At 35.0% G+C, this 18,936-nt stretch overlaps 1 protein-coding gene across 2 annotated transcripts in view; it reads right to left on the reverse strand.

Moving 5' to 3' along the window:
- Window positions 1-18,936, reverse strand: part of XRN1 (5'-3' exoribonuclease 1) — a 40,567-nt gene that overhangs the window by 12,487 nt on the left and 9,144 nt on the right. Inside the window, exons 10-34 of one of the 2 annotated variants that reach the window (XM_040613887.1) lie at window positions 18,335-18,469; window positions 16,916-16,979; window positions 16,021-16,126; window positions 15,563-15,652; window positions 15,256-15,412; window positions 14,789-14,908; window positions 13,626-13,795; window positions 12,699-12,819; window positions 12,505-12,603; window positions 11,115-11,218; window positions 10,467-10,598; window positions 9,574-9,736; window positions 9,002-9,115; window positions 8,429-8,527; window positions 8,150-8,265; window positions 7,717-7,863; window positions 7,265-7,354; window positions 6,158-6,293; window positions 5,370-5,423; window positions 4,573-4,705; window positions 3,371-3,440; window positions 2,018-2,243; window positions 1,271-1,372; window positions 472-567; window positions 120-234 (exon numbers count right to left, since the gene is read on the reverse strand). In XM_040613887.1, coding sequence (XP_040469821.1) covers window positions 120-234; window positions 472-567; window positions 1,271-1,372; window positions 2,018-2,243; window positions 3,371-3,440; window positions 4,573-4,705; window positions 5,370-5,423; window positions 6,158-6,293; window positions 7,265-7,354; window positions 7,717-7,863; window positions 8,150-8,265; window positions 8,429-8,527; window positions 9,002-9,115; window positions 9,574-9,736; window positions 10,467-10,598; window positions 11,115-11,218; window positions 12,505-12,603; window positions 12,699-12,819; window positions 13,626-13,795; window positions 14,789-14,908; window positions 15,256-15,412; window positions 15,563-15,652; window positions 16,021-16,126; window positions 16,916-16,979; window positions 18,335-18,469 — 2,959 coding nt within the window. Of the gene's footprint in view, window positions 1-119; window positions 235-471; window positions 568-1,270; window positions 1,373-2,017; window positions 2,244-3,370; window positions 3,441-4,572; window positions 4,706-5,369; window positions 5,427-6,157; window positions 6,294-7,264; window positions 7,355-7,716; window positions 7,864-8,149; window positions 8,266-8,428; window positions 8,528-9,001; window positions 9,116-9,573; window positions 9,737-10,466; window positions 10,599-11,114; window positions 11,219-12,504; window positions 12,604-12,698; window positions 12,820-13,625; window positions 13,796-14,788; window positions 14,909-15,255; window positions 15,413-15,562; window positions 15,653-16,020; window positions 16,127-16,915; window positions 16,980-18,334; window positions 18,470-18,936 lie in introns of both variants that reach the window. The other variant, XM_040613886.1, reaches the window with a different exon arrangement.

The following is an 18,936-nucleotide window of genomic DNA, read 5'->3' on the forward strand; positions in this document are numbered from 1 at the left end:
TACATGAGTATAACAAACTATTTTCTGTTGATAACTACAAAAAGCTCAACAGGCATTTCAATTAAGATTGGATAAAGCAAGTAGTTCTCCTAAACAAAGTTTCTAATTATAGTACTTACATTTTTTATATGGCTCCTGTTTTCTTTGCTGACCTTTAAAGCTGCTGTCGTTGAATCCTGGCTTATAGAACTGATTGCCAGTTCCTAGTTTGATTTCCTGAGGTAGAACTGCACCCTAGGATTTCAAACATCAAACCTTAATCAGAAAACTATGTATCTATCATTTACATAGTAGTCCCATATGATTATCACCTCTTTCCAGAGCTACGCATACCCTGTGTAACAACAATTTCATCCAGAGGATTTATTTATAACATTAACTAGAAAGTTTTCTGATTCAATGAACTGACATATCAAATTATGTACCTTCATATTCTGAACCCAGGGATCTGTTTAAAGTTCACATACTAACCTTCTCATGCATGTTTTGCTGAATGTGGTGAGACTTCCCAGAACTCTGCAATGATTGCCATATGCTGCAGAATTCATCATCTTGCTTACTCTGTGCCTGAAAAAATAAGAACACCCCCAACAAACTCAGCAACTATAAACTCAACTTTTGAAAAGCTAATCATATACAAACATATTGTGAAAATTTTAAGGTCCAAGTTTAACTAAGTGCTCATACAGAAATTGTCATACTGACACTAGAGGAACTTGCAGGTATTTAATTTATGAAATAGGCTATTGTGGTGGGTTGTATTTATATAAACAACTCTTCCTAAGAATCACCTTTAAATGGAAACGAGCTTAGTTTGTTTTGAGATTGTTTTTGTTATTAACTGAAGTTATGAACATAGGAAAGATCACCAAGTATAACTAAACTCAGATAATAATTCAAAATGGTTTCAAAAGCATGCTCTCATACCGGTAGCATTCTTAAATTTTGTTATTAAAGCCTTATTTTGAAAGGCCTTATCAATCAGACTCAACTGCTTCATAACATTACAGGTATGTTACGACAGAACTGAAGCCCAGCTATGTAGAAAACACTTTTGAAAAACTAGGATATAAACAAGGATAACACAGGATATTATGCTCATTCAAGAACTGGGACAAGTTCTGCTCCAGTCTGTATACTGACGAAAACATTTGATGTGCTACAACAAAGCTACCTATTAACCATAAGACAAGGACACCCACTCTAAACAGGGGACCAAAATAAATACTGACATATTTGGGTCCAATACTAAATGAATCTGAACACTCACTTTATTTTTCTGATTGCCACTCAGAAATGATCCTTTCTGGGGTGAGTTAGAGTTGCCCTGATTTTCAGCCCTGAGATTGTAATGCTGTCTTCCATTCAGTTGCTAAATCATTGAGAGAGAGAGAAAAAAAAAATCAGAAATGTTTCATTGACTTAAATTTTCTTTTGGAAAGTTGTTTTTCTTGTATAGACTTAAAAAACAGGAGAAAATTCTTCTCAAACACACCTATAGGAACATGGAATTATCAATTAAGCTGATTTTCTTTAAAGAAGTCACTTACTAAAAAATAAAAGTTTTATCAAACCAATAAGAACTCCAGTTCCTCTGTAATTTTTCATCTTTTACTGTATTCTCAAAGTAAATCATAAGCAAGATTGACAAGGAAATCATGTCTTCTCTTTCTGAGCATGGACAAACTTGGCCTACAGGAAGCATTACTAGGAGCAGAGCTTTAAGGAAATAACTGCATCTCTGCCCAAACAAACTATTTGTTGACACCAAATGTGGTGTCACTGCTCTGAACTAAGTATTTGTCTCTTGGAAACACAACTGGAGCTACTCAAAGCAAAACAACGGTCAATAAGAAACTTGTGGTCCCTTTCCTTATTAGATTCATTAATTTCTTCAAAATAAGGATTACCCTACTTCTAATATACTGGCATAAAAATTAAATTTTGTTTGTACCGATGAAGATAACCATGGTCATAAGGGAAAAATGTTTTTGTACAAATGAAAGAAAAGTCTTACTTGAGTAGGAACAAAAAGGGAGCGAGGAGAATGGTTGAGGCCTCCCAGATGAACTTTTTGTGAGCATACAGATGACAGATCAGATGCATATGAATTGCAGTTATTCACAGCTGGCTGAGGTTTAACTATGGCCATCAGTTTTTGATTTCCCATTTCTGACCGACTACCATGAGACAGGTTAATTAAGGCACTTGATGGCAGACGATAACCTCTGGCAGGCGAGCACCTTAAGAAAAGCAAATTACATCATTTTCATGTAGTTTAATTGTTGGACATTTCAATATATTTGATTTAACAACACTGTTGCCTCTATGCCGAAAGAACAGCAGAGACTAAAAACTGTATCCAATATTGAAATCTAGTACCGCTACACACAGTGTTAATCCCATTGTGCTCCCCTTTGACCTCCAGCTGTCAAAACCAGAAAACAACAGTAACTGCTATTACTCTGAGTTTATACTGTGCCTTTCAGTGCTGAGCTCAAAGAAATTTTAAAGGTAAGTGAACTGTTCTAGCATGATTCTGTAGTAATTATTTCTGTAAAAAATGATGAACCAGGAAACAATATTTTTTCTTTTTCTGAGACGAAAACTGATGCCAGTAGCAGAATTATAAATTGAAGTTAAACAACATTTAGTTTTATATCTTACGATTCTGAATACAGAAGATTAACTGTTTTACAGGACATGCAAGGGATAGGATAGTGTTATGCTTGCTGAGTGCAGGGAATAGGTAAGATTCCCCTCTAATTTCTGCCATAAAAAACTTAATTTATCTAAGAACAGTAAAATGAAGCCTGATGAGTAAATGTGTGCACTTCAAAGTTTATCTGCTTACTTAAAAATACAGAAGTTATCACACTTGTTAGAACAAAAGCATTAACCATGCCTCCACCTCCTGAAGAACAGTTTAGGTTTTAATGGTGATTAGAATTTAGTGCCTAAGTATCAATTATTGATAGTTCAGAGTCCCTCCTTCAGAGGAACAGATGATTATGGACTATTTTTTAATCTATATGTTGAAGACATGCTGATAATAACTGGTTTTCTACATACTTTAGAAAGAAAATTGGTTTCTAGTGCCTTATGCTGGTTTGTATTCGGTTTCTACAAATCAGAAGCTTCCAAATGCTCAAAAAAGCCTAGAAGAGCTCTTCCAAAATATAATAAGCTTCATAAAAGTTATCCCTACTCAAAGAGAAAAAGAAACATAAAAGAAACAAAATCTGACCAATACTGTTGAGAAACAAAGTTTTAAAAAGAGGAGTTAAAAATACTCAACCAAACCAAAGACAAAAACTTCATGCCATCTATACCAGTAGTATGAAATGACTATGAAACGCTCTGCACAAACCTTATGGTTAGGCCTCCAAGGAATTCTTCATCAAACAAAACTTCGAAGAGTACATCTGTTTCTCTAGTGGCTAGAGAAAACAAAGTAAAATGTCATCCTACATATGTAACAGCTATTTGGTCTGAATTATGTAAATATCTATATTAGTTATGCAATAAATAATGAAAAGACCCAAAATAACTCACTAGCAACAAAACCTCCCTTATTCCCTAAATGAATAATTTCATTAACAGCAATTCAGAAATGCTTCTCCAAGTCATACATGGCTGCCCTTTTAGATACACTCCCAACAGAAACATACCATGCATAACAACTTACAGACCTGCGTTAACGGAACTGCAATATACAGCAGTATGTCACAGCTGTCAGAAACTGCCAGAGAAGAGATGCAAGCCATCTTTACATTCAGGCAGTCTGCAACAGACAGCTTTAACATTACCTTCTTGCATAACGATAAACTAATACTCCTTTTAAATTATACTAGTGTATAATCGTTACGGAGAAAAGAATACCTCTTTAAAGAGCTGCATTCACGCCTACTCTATTCAAGATTCTGTTGGATGCAAACTGAATGAGAAAGCAACTACTTCAATGCCAGGTAAGGAAACAATTTCTGTTACTAGATCTCAAACTGCTACACCCAATGTGATTCAGTAAATCCTTCTGTTTACCTGAAATAGATTAATGGATAATCTTCCTGTCAAAGAAGGTATAAATCCATGCGATTTAACAAAAATGGAGTATCACAGAGTAAAAACTACATTTCAGATAAAATAATTTCAGACAAATTGTGTTTGATAAAACTTTATGTTCAATGTAAATATTAAGCCTAATACTTTTTTTATCTCTACTTCTCTTAACTTTGCCCCTATCTTTCCATAACTTCATTTTGTTCTTTTTGTGCAGCCTGTGTTCTCCCTCATTGACCTCTCTGCCCTCTTCATATTAAGAAGGAATAAAGGGTAACTGATTTCTTAGTCAAAGTAGAGCTATGTAACACAAGAAATTAAAACAGGACACCTGTAGGTTTAATTGAAAACAGTGGACATCATTAGTGACTTATTTAGTTACATGTGCTTTATAGGTGTGCAGTTTCTGTGCATTCACAACCATTATACAAAACACTTTTCTGCAGCCTGCTTTCACATCACTAGCCAAGCTGTTATATAGCTACGATGCTAAAATTATGATGAAAATATTACCTCCTTTAATTCCTATAATGGTACCTCGAAGACCAACTGGAACAGAAAAGTTCTCTCTCACATTGACAACACGGTCAAACAGCCTATACTCTGCATCTCGATCTGGAACAACCCCATTCTGTTGTTCTAATGGCTGACAATAACCAAAACATAGTGTTAATGTTAACGAAAAAATAGGGAATACAGCAAAATGCATTTGTAACAGTATCTGAAACACATTATAAAGCAAACTTTTGGGGGAAAAAAAGGGGAGAGGGGCTGGGAATTGTTTAAGAACATAGAATCTTCCCTCCCCAGACACAAAGCACGCTTTCACTTTTTTTTTTTCTTGCAACTCTCACTTACTGCTTCTGCCTGAGAAAGAGCAATGCTGTACATGATCCATGGCAGACCAAGAGGATCAATTCAGACAAAAAAATCCTCCTGCCTGTATCAGTAACATGGGTATCTGTGAAATACCACGCAAGATAAGCAGCGGGTCCTACGTCAAGAACTGGACAAAAAGCGAAACAAGGAAGAAGAGACATATTCTATTTTGCCTTCATTACACAGCCAATAAGAATTGTAGAAGCACGAAGGACAGAAGGCAGGAAAAAAATGAACGTCAGTATAATACATAACAGAGTTTGTAGTTAGTAGAAATTATCTCCTTTTAGAGACACTACTGTGCTCTAACTGGTTTTCTAGAAGGCATTATAAAGCTTTTTCTTCCATTAATACTGTATAAAATTCCACTCTCTGAAAGCTGGTAAGCTTAGGTAAAAGAAGTATGATCTGGATATTTTCACATCACTTACTCTGTACAGCAAATGGGGTTTCACAGTCACTCGCACCTTCTTGTTGCTCTTTCTCTGCTGAAGGAAAGGAACAAAGTCATTACAAACATGTAGAAACCAACACTAGATTTTAGGTACAACAAAACATCTGAAAAGATAATATAGAATTCTTTTGGATTTTTTTAGATGAAGGTATACAGCTTTCATGAAGCCTTTAGGATGACGAAGTCCAGTTTTTAAAATGCGACAGATTTCTTACCAAAGCTTTTGCATTGTTTGGCTAATTCCAGAACTCACAACAATTTTATTGACATGTCCCTGCAAGTAATGTCAAAGAAATCAGCTTATTATTTCATGTGGCTTTGCCTTTAGCTTTTGCTTTAGTAATTTCCTTGGCTCTTTTTTTGATCTGTGGCTTTCAGAAATAAACTTTCTAATTTTCCTCAGACCAAACAGAAACTACAAGGGAAGAACATCTAGTTCTGCACTTAGAAACCGCACTTCAGTAGTTCAGAATATATAACGACACCTGTTCCTTTCTGAAATGGCCAAGAGACAGAGTTCAGAGAATTGCCTAATGCTGCTGAATTACCTGAAAAAGTGAGTCAATTAAAAAGATTAATAATGAGCTCTCCTGAATTTCTGGGACAATTCATGTTAGAAATTCAGATCTTGCATTACATTCTGTATTTTTTTTCTTTGGAATGACAAGTACTCTTCAATTATTTTATTCTAATTAAAGAACCTGAAAACTAATGGGCAGCTACTTTTTGCTTCACTCCTGCTCACAGCAATGTCAAGCTGCATACCTTGCATTTCTCTATTTCTTCTTCAATTTTCTCAACAATGGCTGCATCCAAAATTTGCAAGTCACAAGATGAGCGAGACAAAGCAGACACAGGATGTGCTTTTAACCAGGCAACAATTTCTTGAACTTTCTCAGCTCTAAATAAAAACCAACAAGAATAAAAGTTTAACTGCATAAACTAAGCATTTTACCACATTTCCTGATTTAATCAATCAAGTATTATGATACAGGCACAATGGTTGTATACGTTCATAAAGTAACAGAATTTAAGAGTTCTGTTATTTACAATAGGGGTTAAAAAAAATAACCGAACAATGCAATACTGTTTCAAAACTGTAACTTTGAAGTTTTGTCTCAGACAAAAAGATATTTAAAATTATTCAGTAAATTACGTTTGCATCCAACCAACTAACCATGTCAGGTTTTGATTAAAGGTTCTGTGACCAGCTGTTTCTCACAACACAGAAAGAACTTCAGGGCATGCCTCACTGGTAAAATGGAGCACAAACCTGAGATTCTTATAATAAAAACTGTCCCACAATGGTATATCCACCTGGTAAGAGTCCTGTGGAGTGCAGCATCATTTGAGTTGAGTGCAACTAGCTAATAACAAAAGCTTTTTTAATATTACTATGCTCTATCTGGAACCAAGGTTGCTCCTTGTCTCCCATGAAACTGACTGAATATACACCAAAAATAAGCAAAGTATTTAAAATTCTGCACATTATTTTTCAAATTCAAAGCGATCTTAAACAATTAAAATAATTGTTGCTTATTTTCCAAAAATGATTTTTTGGTGACTTTGTGACTACACATAACTAAGCTTACTGAAGGTTACTTTAAAAGCAAGAATTAATGAAGTAGCCATTGAAATTAGATTTCTCATTTCATGGACCTGAGATAGGAGTCTGACAGAGACTTGGACTCCACAACTTGTAACATACAACATTGTGATAATTTCTTCAGAGTCATCACTGAATAACCATGCTGCTCAAGGACCAGGAAGGTTTGTTACATAGCAGCCACTCCACGATCACCACCGATTCCACAGTGTTGTCAGTCTTTATGCTGGGGAGGTGACACACAACAAAGGAGAATGATGGCTTACCCATTCTCATCCTCTCCAGGCCAAATGTCATCTTCATAGAAGATATCTTCCTGGCTATTCTTGGCTATATAATTAAATAGTTCAGGGACCCTAAAAATTAATTAAGTGGAAGACAAATTTAGTTTCATATCAGCACAGACCACAAAAAAGCCTCATCAAAACAAACCCTGACAAGCTTCAAAATTTCTGTAGCCCAGATGGATTATTTTTTACTTTAGTGTCATACTGTTCATTTAGCAACAGTAAGCTGCTGACATTATTACTCTATCCCAAAATATGCTTCTCCTTGAAAGGAGAGACTGTTGGAAGGAGAATATTGGCATAAAACAAATTCCATCAAGCTATCTCCAAAAGCAAACTCATCAGTTCTTAGAAGATCTGTCTCCAGAGGGCCAACTCCAAAGTGGATACGAAGCTGGATAATTTGGATGAAGTTCATATCCAATATTTACCTTTCTAAATACTCAGCAAGCAGTTGTTCTACTGCAGAAGAATACATCCATTCATTTCCAACTTTCTTAGTATAGCCAGGAACTTCTTCGTTTTTCTTATTGAACTTCAGGTTTAGCCCCACATTTGCTTTGTGATCTCCATGAGGACTGGAAATCAGAAAAAGTTTATCCACAGACTTTAACCAAAGAAAATTCACTGTGATGTTTACTTGTCAGCATTGTGTCAGCTCTAAATATCACAGGATGTAAGCTGTGCTACAGTAGCTGTCCACATGTATGCCCACACCTCATTGCAAAGGAGGATAGGGCTTCATATCACAAAACAGTTGTTATATACTTGATAAGAACAGCACTTAAACATAGCAGAAACTCTTTAGAGTTTTATTAGAATTTAGAAGCTTTTCTACAGTCAAAGTTCACAAAAAGAACTTACTTTTTCTTTGATCCTCTTCCAATAAAGATACTCCCTGTAAATCTGGACACAAGATATCCACTTACTCCAAGACGGCTGGCCAAAATATATGCAGGATTGTATTTCACAGAGTATTTCTTTAAAATAAACAAACAAAATGTATTGGCAATTCCCAAAGGATAAGTATTTTTATACAAAGGGCAAAAAAATGATATGGAAGCATCCCTTAAAGACATTTACCATTGCAAAATATATTTGACACATGCTTTAAGCTTTTATTAGAAAACCAGAAGCACTTACATGCTGGTTCTGTATTAAAGGATCAAGCTGGGGTTCACAAGGAATATTGAAAACTACACGAATTCTACCTTCTGTGATCACATCACGTGAATCTTGAACCTAGGAGAGAAACACAACACATGAAAAACGTTATTTAAAACTAGAAGTCTTTGGACTGTAGACCGCCTAGTCTATCAACAATTTTGCTGCAGTAGGCACAGAGATGCATTGGGATTCACCATCTTGCCTTGACCTGCACACTGCTTCCTCACAAAGGCAATCAAACAGCGTTAGATCAAAGGAATCCATGACTGAATACAGTCCAAAACGGAAATTCTATGTGTTGCAAATTATCCCAAATAATTCATAACAATAATCCTGCATTCAAGCTATGCTACATTTTTCCTGTTATTCCAGCAACAGGGATAGGGGAAGCAGAAGAATCCCCTCCTCCTCTGACTAAACCATCAGGGAATCTTCAATTTTAAATTTTAGCTAGCAAATGACCACTACTGCCACACAACATCTTAGATTATTTAGGCTTGCAAATAAAGAAAACTGGGGGGGGGGGGGAGGGGAATTATTTGAACTAACTTCTCCCATGCAGCCGTAATACGGAGATCCCAGCATAAAGGCTGCGCTTCCAGGAGGAAATAAGTCATCCAAAGTTCTGATGTTTGAAAAACGAGAGTCAAAGGCTTTGATATCCTATATGAAAAAGACAAGTTTGATAACATTAAGTATCATTCAGTTCCAGTAGAGTAATTTAAAAGTTCATATAAATAGACACTTATTCTAAACACTGAGTCTGAAATAATTCAAAGGCAAAAAAGTTAATGCTAGATTACAAATGCTGTTGCACAAGCAACTATACTACCTCACAGAGCATCACTACTGTACCTTAGGCAAAACATCATCAGTAAAAACATGACAAAAGCCATTTTTTCAGTAAGATCTCCAAACTGTGCAACAGGGTTCCAAATTTTGTGACAAAATACTTACCTAAGCATGTCATGTTTTTCATACAATAAATTGCATGAATTTAAGATGTTTATTTTTGTTCATTCTGTTGTTTTAAAGGAGCATACACCCTTTCTTCTGTGCACCCCTCCACACCAACAGAGTAAGGAGCTATGTGCAAGAAGATACTGAACTTGTGTATTTACCTTGACAACTGTTTGGTAAACAAAAGGAAGAACTTGTTTTGACCACTGCTTCTCCAAATAAACTTCTCCATTTTGGCGTAGCTGATATCTATTACCAGTGAGTAACTGAGCATACACTACTATTGATGTTTCATGGATAATTATTCCTTTTCTTCTCTGGTAGCTGAATACAAAGCAGAACATTTAGTTGGATTACAATAAACTAAACTGAACCGAGAGGCTGGAATGAATTTCTTGATATGAATCAAAATAAATAAACAATACTCTTAACAAAAGGATTCTAACAGCATGCTTCCTGTTTTATAAAAAATACCCAGAATAAATGGATTGACCAATTGCTTATCCATTGTTGCACAGTCATCATTATATAGCGAAGTGAGTTGATTTAAACACATTTTACCTTTACAGTGGGAAGGGTTAGGAATAATGAAGGCAGTTAACTCAAACGACATATAATAAAATGGCAGGCTACTCTAACTCAGTTGTGTTCCATGGGCACCCACACTCTAGAAGAGCAAAAGATGTATTCACATTTAAGAAAGCTAAGCTATCGCAGTTGTAACTCGATACTGTATGACTCCATTCTATATACTTCCTGCAACTGAATATTTAAGACCAGAACCGAAAATCAAGTGGGAAAGTAAATAACAAAACTCATTCATTTGAGAATTCTTTTGTAACAGCATCTAACTTTAAATACCTAGAGACTAACTTCATATATTCTGAAATTTCAACATAAGTTCTTTTATGTTGTTTTTTTGAATTCCAGCATTCATTAATATTTATCAAGTATTCAGCAGCTATTCTCTACTATTTAGGTTTGTAATAACGCAACAAAACATAGCTAAGTTATAACATGCAAAGTTAACACCTTAATTTTCAAAATTACTCACTGCTCTGAAATGCCTTGAACTTCTTTTAACCACATGCTTTGCTCCTTATCTCCAACATATGCCACTTTAGTTGGAGGCACTGCATTTCCCGTGTAAAGCCTCTGTGTGCCATGTGGTTCTTCCAAATAAAACCTTGAGAATATTACGACAGGTATGAATTTAACCAAATAAGATTAATCTAGACATAACCAATTGTGAACAAAACTTGAAATAGTCAGAAATTACTTGCTAAGGACATGGAAAACTTGCAGCATCATTTTATGTACCCCTTCCACAACAGGCCACGCAGCTTATTTTTTATTAAAAATACCAGCGGATGTGCTGATAGGAAGAGTGTTTAGAAATGTTCTCTTTTACATTATTTGGTGTGGATTTCTGCGCATGCATTTTTCCCTCAAAGTTGAGAAAGAGCTCTCCCAGACTTCTACATCTATAGCAAAATATTGAAGGAGTAGATTTCTACAGAGATAACCAAACCTCAGAAGAACGTTAAGAAAGAGTTCTTCCACCAAGCAGCCTTTGATATATGTGGACTAATCTGCTGTTAGCAAGTATTACACTAAAACCAAAACTTCTGTACAGCCTAAGGAATTTAATATTAATGAAACACTACAGACAACAAACAACTGTCTATGAAATATCTCTTACTTAGTTTCTCCATCTGACACAGCAACAACTCTGGCTTCTTCAAGGTGTGGCCAGTTAACAAAAACACGCTTTCCAAGTATCAAACTGGCAACATTTTCTACTATCTGAAAAAAAACCAGAAGTTACTAATTCTTTAACATATTAGAGGATATTTTTAAAGTATTTTCAAACTGGTTTTGCAATAAAAAATACTCCAGTTGAAGAAGAGGTTTTCTTGCAGAATAAAAAGCTCATTTTAGCTTATTAGATTGTATTTTGATACCTATTACAATCTCTGATTGGCAATGGAGAAACAAGAAAATCCTGTCTTGTTTTCCTCCTTTCTCATTTCCTGGTTTTATTTATTTAAATCTGAAACTTTTTTCTTTTTCTGGATTTGTGTTTTGCTACCTGATATTTTTGATTATGAAAGAGTGGCCTTTTAAAGGATTTAGAAAAAAAAAAAATTATTCTTAATGTCTCTACATAACTCCTTCCTCTAATTCCTCTAACAAACAGTCTCATTTAAGTGGAAGGTTTTAAGTTTGCTTTGTTAATGAAAAGGGACAGATTAAAAAAGTGTCTTTATACTCAGCTACACAAGAGACAAGGGGCTCTGGTCTGGAGACTCTGCTTCCTCCCATTTATACTTTTTCCAACTATTAATTAGTCCGGAGTGAGTCTCACCAACTCCTTACCCAAGAACATCTGATTGCTACTACAGAGAAATGCCAGAAACTCTGCTAAGGAGACAATATTTAATATTCTGAAATCAGTACAAATTTAAACCTTCCAGCAGATTTCCAAAATTCTAGACTTTTCCCCACAGAAATTTAGCATTTTAATCCTAACAAACTTTTACTTTTTACTACTGACCCCAACAAAAGCTTTCAGTGTGAACAAATATCACAGATGTGTTCCGTTAAGGGATTTGGATGTTTTCAAAATATATACTGGGAATACTTCCACTTAATGGTCTCAAATTTGAGCTGGAAGGTAAGAAGTCTAGATTTCTTACTCCAACAACAAATTCTACAGCCTTGAGCATACAGCTGTATTTCACCTTCCTTTCTTTTCATCAAATTTTAACAACTTACACATTAACCTCATTTTGAAATCAAGCATTACTAGTTAAAGTTTTAAAATATCTAAATATATTATTTTAAATTAACTATTCAATATATTTAATGATTCTTTTTTAAGATATACTTGGGTGTCAAAAATTTTGAAAAACTTTTTCAGTACTACTCTAGAAATGTTTGTCTCCTATAATACACTATTAAGAAGATACAAATAATGAACATTTAAAATCTGACTGTATAATGAATTCAGTCTTTTTATGACAAGGTTTTTTCCTCTGTTTTTTGCTGCTGTTTTGTTGGTGTTTTTTTGTTAGGAGCTGAATGTTTACCTGTTCGTTTGAGTTCTCATCAGCTATGATTTCCAACATCATGTTCTCTCCATGGCTGCTTTGCTGAAACACCTGTACACCACTTTTTCTAAGGTAAAACTGGGTAAAGAAAACAGCACGTAAAACTCACTTGAACTCTTACATAGTTATCTATTAAATACAATTGAAAATGTCAGAAGAAAGATATCTTTTACCTTATGTTTAATGTGCTTTAAAGTAGGAAATCCACAAAAATATAATGCACTCTTGTTGATTTTAGTTATCTTATTGTGGGTTATTTCTACATGCCAAGCATCCAAAGGTATTGTTTTATGTCTAAAAAACAAGTTGCACAACAGTTGCTCATACAGGTTGACCTTCAGCTCTAGAAACTCATTACTCATTCAAACATGCATTAATTGACAAAGCCTCTGACTTTCCTGTAAGGTGGCAATTTATTTAAGCTGCTTGGAATCTATACAAAGGACTATGAAAACCCCATGCTATTGCTGCAAAGAGACTACTAATTAAGAAAAAGACAAAACTTCAAACCACGGTATGTCCCAATCTCCCTATTTTAATTCACTGTTATTGCCAAATTCTAAACTAGCAATGGTTCCATAAAGTATCATTCATTCCACAACTATTCATTCTTCAGTGAGGGCAATCCTGGAACAGGCATTCCTCCTCTGTGTTGCTTTGGCTACTATTAAGGTTATGTTTCCATTTAATCTTGAAACCTCAGTCTGTGTTAAAAGCTGGCTACTTTCAGTGAGAGGAGAGTGAAAAACCCATTTGTGTGCAACTCTCTGCACTGGATCCAAATGCCTGCATTTTTTTTACAGAAAGTCTGGAATTAGTGTGCTGATAGATCATCACTATTATCAGATATCTGTACCAGTCTTTCATCCTCCATGTCACACAAAGTTTAGTAATTCTATACAGCGTTCATGCCACTTAACATTAGTTCCATCTGTCCTGAAAAGTAACATTTGAAGAAAAGGGACAAATACTTCTACCGTGCCATCCACAGCAGGTAAAATCTACTTCAACTTATTGGCATATACAAGCTTTGATTAAAATGCTAATAGAAGTATTCCGACTACTTTTAGTCTACTCTAAAACAGTTATGCCTGTGGTACCTTGTATGACATCTTTCTATTGCGGGGAATTTCTCTGGCCATGGTGACATGTACTGGAACTCTGCATCTTTGTCATACCAGTACATCAAGCAAGCACTGTGAGTATTTCTTCGTTTCTCCTCTTCTTTTAGGCACTTATTACAGGATTCCATGGCCTGCAGCAGTCGTTTCTAAATTTTAGAGAAATTAGTGTATGTGAAACCGGCAACAAAAATTAGCATGGAGATATCTACACCGGGAAAGTGGATACCTGCATTTTTCTGGTTAATGTTTTAACTTTTCTAATTGCAGCCTCACCCTTCCTCATGTTGCAGCTCTCTGACAAAAATAGGACAATTACAATGGAATTGTTCTGGAGAATAAAGATTATATTTTTGCAAATATGTTCCCAAAGGCTAGTCATATTTTGCCTTTTACATTTAACATATAAAGAAATACAAAAAATATTTTAGATGTTATCATAAAATTCTGCAAAATAACTATTGAAAAGGCTTCAAAACTTTATGGGTCATTCGAGTAGCAACTCTTGTCTTTTGTAGAAGACTAAGTCCTGTCAACTCTCACTGCAAGCTATGGAAACAATTGACAGGCACACACCACCACCTGTATGTATCATAACATCTAATCTGCACTCTTGTTTTCATCCACTCTTTGATGTGCTCAAACTTAATCTGATAAAAGATATTGCAACAACGTATATAATACTGTTATCCCATATGCAAAAGGAAAATGTTACTATTTTATTCCTCTTGGTTTATGTTTTACTGTTTGATATGTACTTAGTTTTCTATCCATTACTGGTGTTCATACAAAGAGATTTTCTGTAAAAAGACAGGGTTTTTTTCCAAGTATTTCTTTTAGCTTACTCACAGACATTCTGTATTTTTATGCATATAAAAGAATAGAATTTTCTTCTCAAAGAATCTGATTTGAATAGCTGATTAAAAACATGAACAAACAACAAAAAGTCCACATCCCTTATTTAAGACTTCTGTCTTAAAAATAAGAGCCTCTTACTCTCCAGACAGCAAATATCTACATTTTTTGTGGTCTTATCAAGTTTAATTTAAACTTCCATTTAATTGCATGCCTAACTGCTGATTAAGAAGATTAGCAGATTTGTTATATAGTTTTTATAGACAGCACATGTTGAAAGAATTTACCTCATCAATAAACGGGATTAATACTACAGCTTCCCATTCTTGCTGTTTTCCATTCAGGTCAGTTTTAAAATCCGGTGGATAATATTCTATAATAGGAGAGTCTTGACTAATCATCAAATGCTAGAAAAATACAATAGATGAATTAAACAGTATCAGAGAAAATTTAGCACTAATTTTAGAAAGAGATAGAGGAAGGCTGGTATTAAAACCAATTCAAGCCTGAAGAGGAATTCAACATTTATCATTTAACTATCCTAGTCTGCAGTTGCTTAGCAATGCAGAATTTTTTATTTATTACTAACTTTACAATGTACTAAGACTAATAAGAAGTATTTAACCATGCGCCTAAAATGTAGAGGCAGACTATAATTAAGTGGACATGCAAAAGTATCAAAGAAGGAGTTACTAGCTGTCTGCTTTATTTCGAAGTAAGCTATAGATAAACGCAATTTAATTCTAAATCCTACCTGGTAGCATTTAGGTAGCAGATCTTTGCTAGCTGCTGGAAGTACAGCAAGAAGCTGTTCAAATGGCATGAATGGTTTTCCCAGTTCAAATTTGATTTTGAGTTCGCTGATGTTGCGAATATCTGACAGATAAGGTGCATAATGATAAGGATAATACCTGCAGGAAAAAAACTTCTTAAGTTACCCGATTATAGCACAGCAGTGTTCACATGTCAGAAACAAAGAGAACTACATTAAATGTTCCCAGCATACAAGATGAAATATCACTCAATCTTTAAGCAATTTCTCATTTGACAATTTTTCTTACCAGCTCCATGATTGAACTCCATGGTAATAATAATGCAAAATCCATTGTATTGCCTGGACGTAACATTCAGCTTGATCAGCCAAGAAGTCACTTAAAAGAAAACGGAAATATACTTACTAGTTTTTCTCATTTCCACGGGTATATAAAAACTACTTAGCCCCTTGTACATAGGGATGAAGACAGAGCATTTTGGGAAGCTAGTAAGACCATGGTTTTCTAGATTCATTTAATACTAATGGGTATTTTCTTTCTGGTCAGCAAATACTTGTTACAGAAAACTTGACTTGCAGCTCTTCTTGCATTAGTCAAAAGCATCACCACTGCAGGACACTGCCATGCGTTCTCTGCTACAGTGGATGAATATTCTGCCTTGTATTCAAAATCAGCAATGACTTGTCTTTGGTGTTTAAAAAGAAAATTAACAAAAGAAAAAAAGAAAGAAAAAAGCATACACTTACTCAGAAACTACTTCTACACCCATTTTAGTCATGTAGTACGTTCTTTTGTATTGCCTAAACTCAGTTTCAAACAGATCATCATCTTCTGGTTCATCTTCCAACACAGCTGAAGACAAGTCATGAAAAAAGATAAATAAAAGGATTAACATTCACTTCTCTACTGCAATAAGGTTTGAGGACATTCAGTTTTGACATAATGCCTTAACTTTGTTCCTCAATTCACAGTTATAGGTGCTCATACCTTCACTGTGCTGAAAGTAACATGAAACACTCAAACAGAATCTTTACCCTGAGAGAGTCTGGAACCTTTTTTCTCCTTTAAAGATAGGCAATGCATTTTGTAGCCCAATTACAAGAGCAGAGAAGAGAATATAAACCATTAGAAAATAATTTAAGAAAGCATTACATTTCAAAATTTAGTCTTTTTTCAGCAACATTATCCTATATCATAGAGTAATATTGATATATTTTTTTCCATTCAATTTCAAAACATGAGCAGAAGACATTTCCTACAAGTGGAATTATTTGAAAAACATAATCAACACAACCTGAAACCCCAAAGCCATGTAAAAATCTGTTCATTTGTCCCCACCTATACAACAAAATACGTAGGCACACAATTATCAAAAACCTAATGTTATTGAAGATTTGCTCAGGCATTCCTTTAATTCATCATGGAAATACTAGTCCGGTAAGGAGCACTGCAAAAGCTTTAGCCCCGTTCCCTCTAACCATAAGCCAGTGATGTGCAGTTCCATTTCCTGATAGCTGACTAAGTAACTCTTTAATTTAGATAACTCATCTCTGACACAGAATTCTTACAGATCCTCCAAATCTATACACAAATTAACAAGTTTTTTTGTTATATGTATACAGAAAAGTTATTTGCACTTACTTTTGGGAGTCACTTCACCTTCGTTTTTTTCTAAAACAGCCAAACATATAGAATTTTCCTGACCCTATTAAGTGAATATTTGAGATAAAGTAAAAATTAAGGTTAATATGCACATACCTCATTCACAACCATATAATCTACAACTCAAAATGCTATAATCAAGATGTACAAATATTATTATTTTTTAGTATAAACCCCGCTATACTTCCTTCTCTTGTAATTGCCTAGGGAAAATGATTTTATCAGACAAAAGGACAGATCAAACAAGGGAGCAGTCTCAAATAAAACCTTAGCTACCTTTAAAAAAACCCTGAATATTTGTTTTCCAAAACACAACTATTTCCAAAACTGTGCAGTACACACATAAGCATTTTTACCTACATCATGCATTGTGCTACAGCACCAGTACACTGTCAGATTATTCATCAGTAAATTCTTAAGAGTTCAAATTATTTTTGTGGGAAAGTAAAGATACGAGAAATTGCGGTTTTGAGTCAAACAAGCCAAACACGCACTTCATTCTCACACTACACAGTCTTCTGCGTACAGCACTGAGTAGCTTTCAATAAGGAGAACCACTAAGTCAGCTCTCTTCCCCTGTAGGTGAGATACACAAGCTCCTGACTGTTGCTGCCATTCACAGGATCGCTCACGATGGCTACCTAATGCTACACAGCTGCTCCAAACTTCTGCGGCAAATAAGAGAACAACCACAAATAGAGCATATCTTATTAAAGGAAGAGCTAGTATCTTGCTCTTACAAACCACAAACTGTACTAAGGAACAGAGTAACGATCTACAGTGACAGGTTAAACGTGAAGGAATTTCTTGCTGCTACTCTATGCTCTGCGGAAGGCATATATTGAAGTGGAGGTGGTGGTAGGGAACATGACAGTGGGGCAGCATCAGGATACAGAGAAAGGTGCTGTTCCTTATTAATTAGTTATATGTAGAGAACTGCAAGTTTAATAACCAATCTAAGATAGCTCACACCAATGAAATTACTGTTTATCTGTTCATTGTCAAATAGTTGGCCAATACAAAGACATACATGAATCATCTACCAGAGTACCTGAAATACAGAAAGTTTCCAGCAGGCTATGCACTGGAAGTAAAGCATAGCCAGCTTGACCCTAACTCTCCCAGAAGTAAGTTTTGCTGCTGTTGACCAACAGATAAGTTGACATTGAGTTACGGATTTACAAGATTCCAAAAATCATGAAAACCTGACCTTGACTTAGCCATTTCACCACTCAACCACCAACGCAATACAATACAGGCAGTTACATTTTACTATCTTCCCTGATCTCAGAAAATCTCACCACAGAGGTTTATGTCATTTAATTTGTCTAAAATGAGATTATTGATTTGCAAAAAGTAACATTCTCATTTCCAAAATTGTGCATGTAGAATACTAACCTTTTGTTTCTTTTGTTTATTTTTTCTGGCTTCCTCTGCTGCAATACCAGCTGCCTCGTTGAGGTATTTATTGCCTACTTTACTTTCAAACCATTTTAGGTCTACAAAGACTTCACTGAAGTGTTCACGATCAAACTGTGCAGAAAGATTAAAGTTTAGAAATATCTGAGGGATGCCAAATTTACAGTGCTAAATTAACAATGTCTTTTTGTATGTGCGTTAGATTACATCTAGAGTTATTCATACATAAACATTTTGTCCTAGAGCTACAAATAAACTCATCAACTAAAGTTAAAAAATCTTTTTTCTTAGCAATGCATAACATATACCCATGCCATAATTTGTTTTCTTTCAGTAAGTTTCCACACTTCACTATCAACTCTAGAAATAACAGATGTATACAGAATATAGTCTGGTATCACACACACATTACTTTCATAGTTCTACCCAAGTAACAGAAGACAAGGCTGAAGCAGATTAACTTCCTCATTCCAAGTTCAGCAGAAGACAGACCTTTCAATTTCTATATGGCCTATACCTTTTCTCATGTCTAGGATGGATTACTGCAGTGGCACTTGACAGAACTGCCTCCTGCATGCCAG

Source organism: Falco naumanni, chromosome 13, assembly GCF_017639655.2.
Source record: "Falco naumanni isolate bFalNau1 chromosome 13, bFalNau1.pat, whole genome shotgun sequence".
Lineage (NCBI taxonomy): Eukaryota > Metazoa > Chordata > Aves > Falconiformes > Falconidae > Falco > Falco naumanni.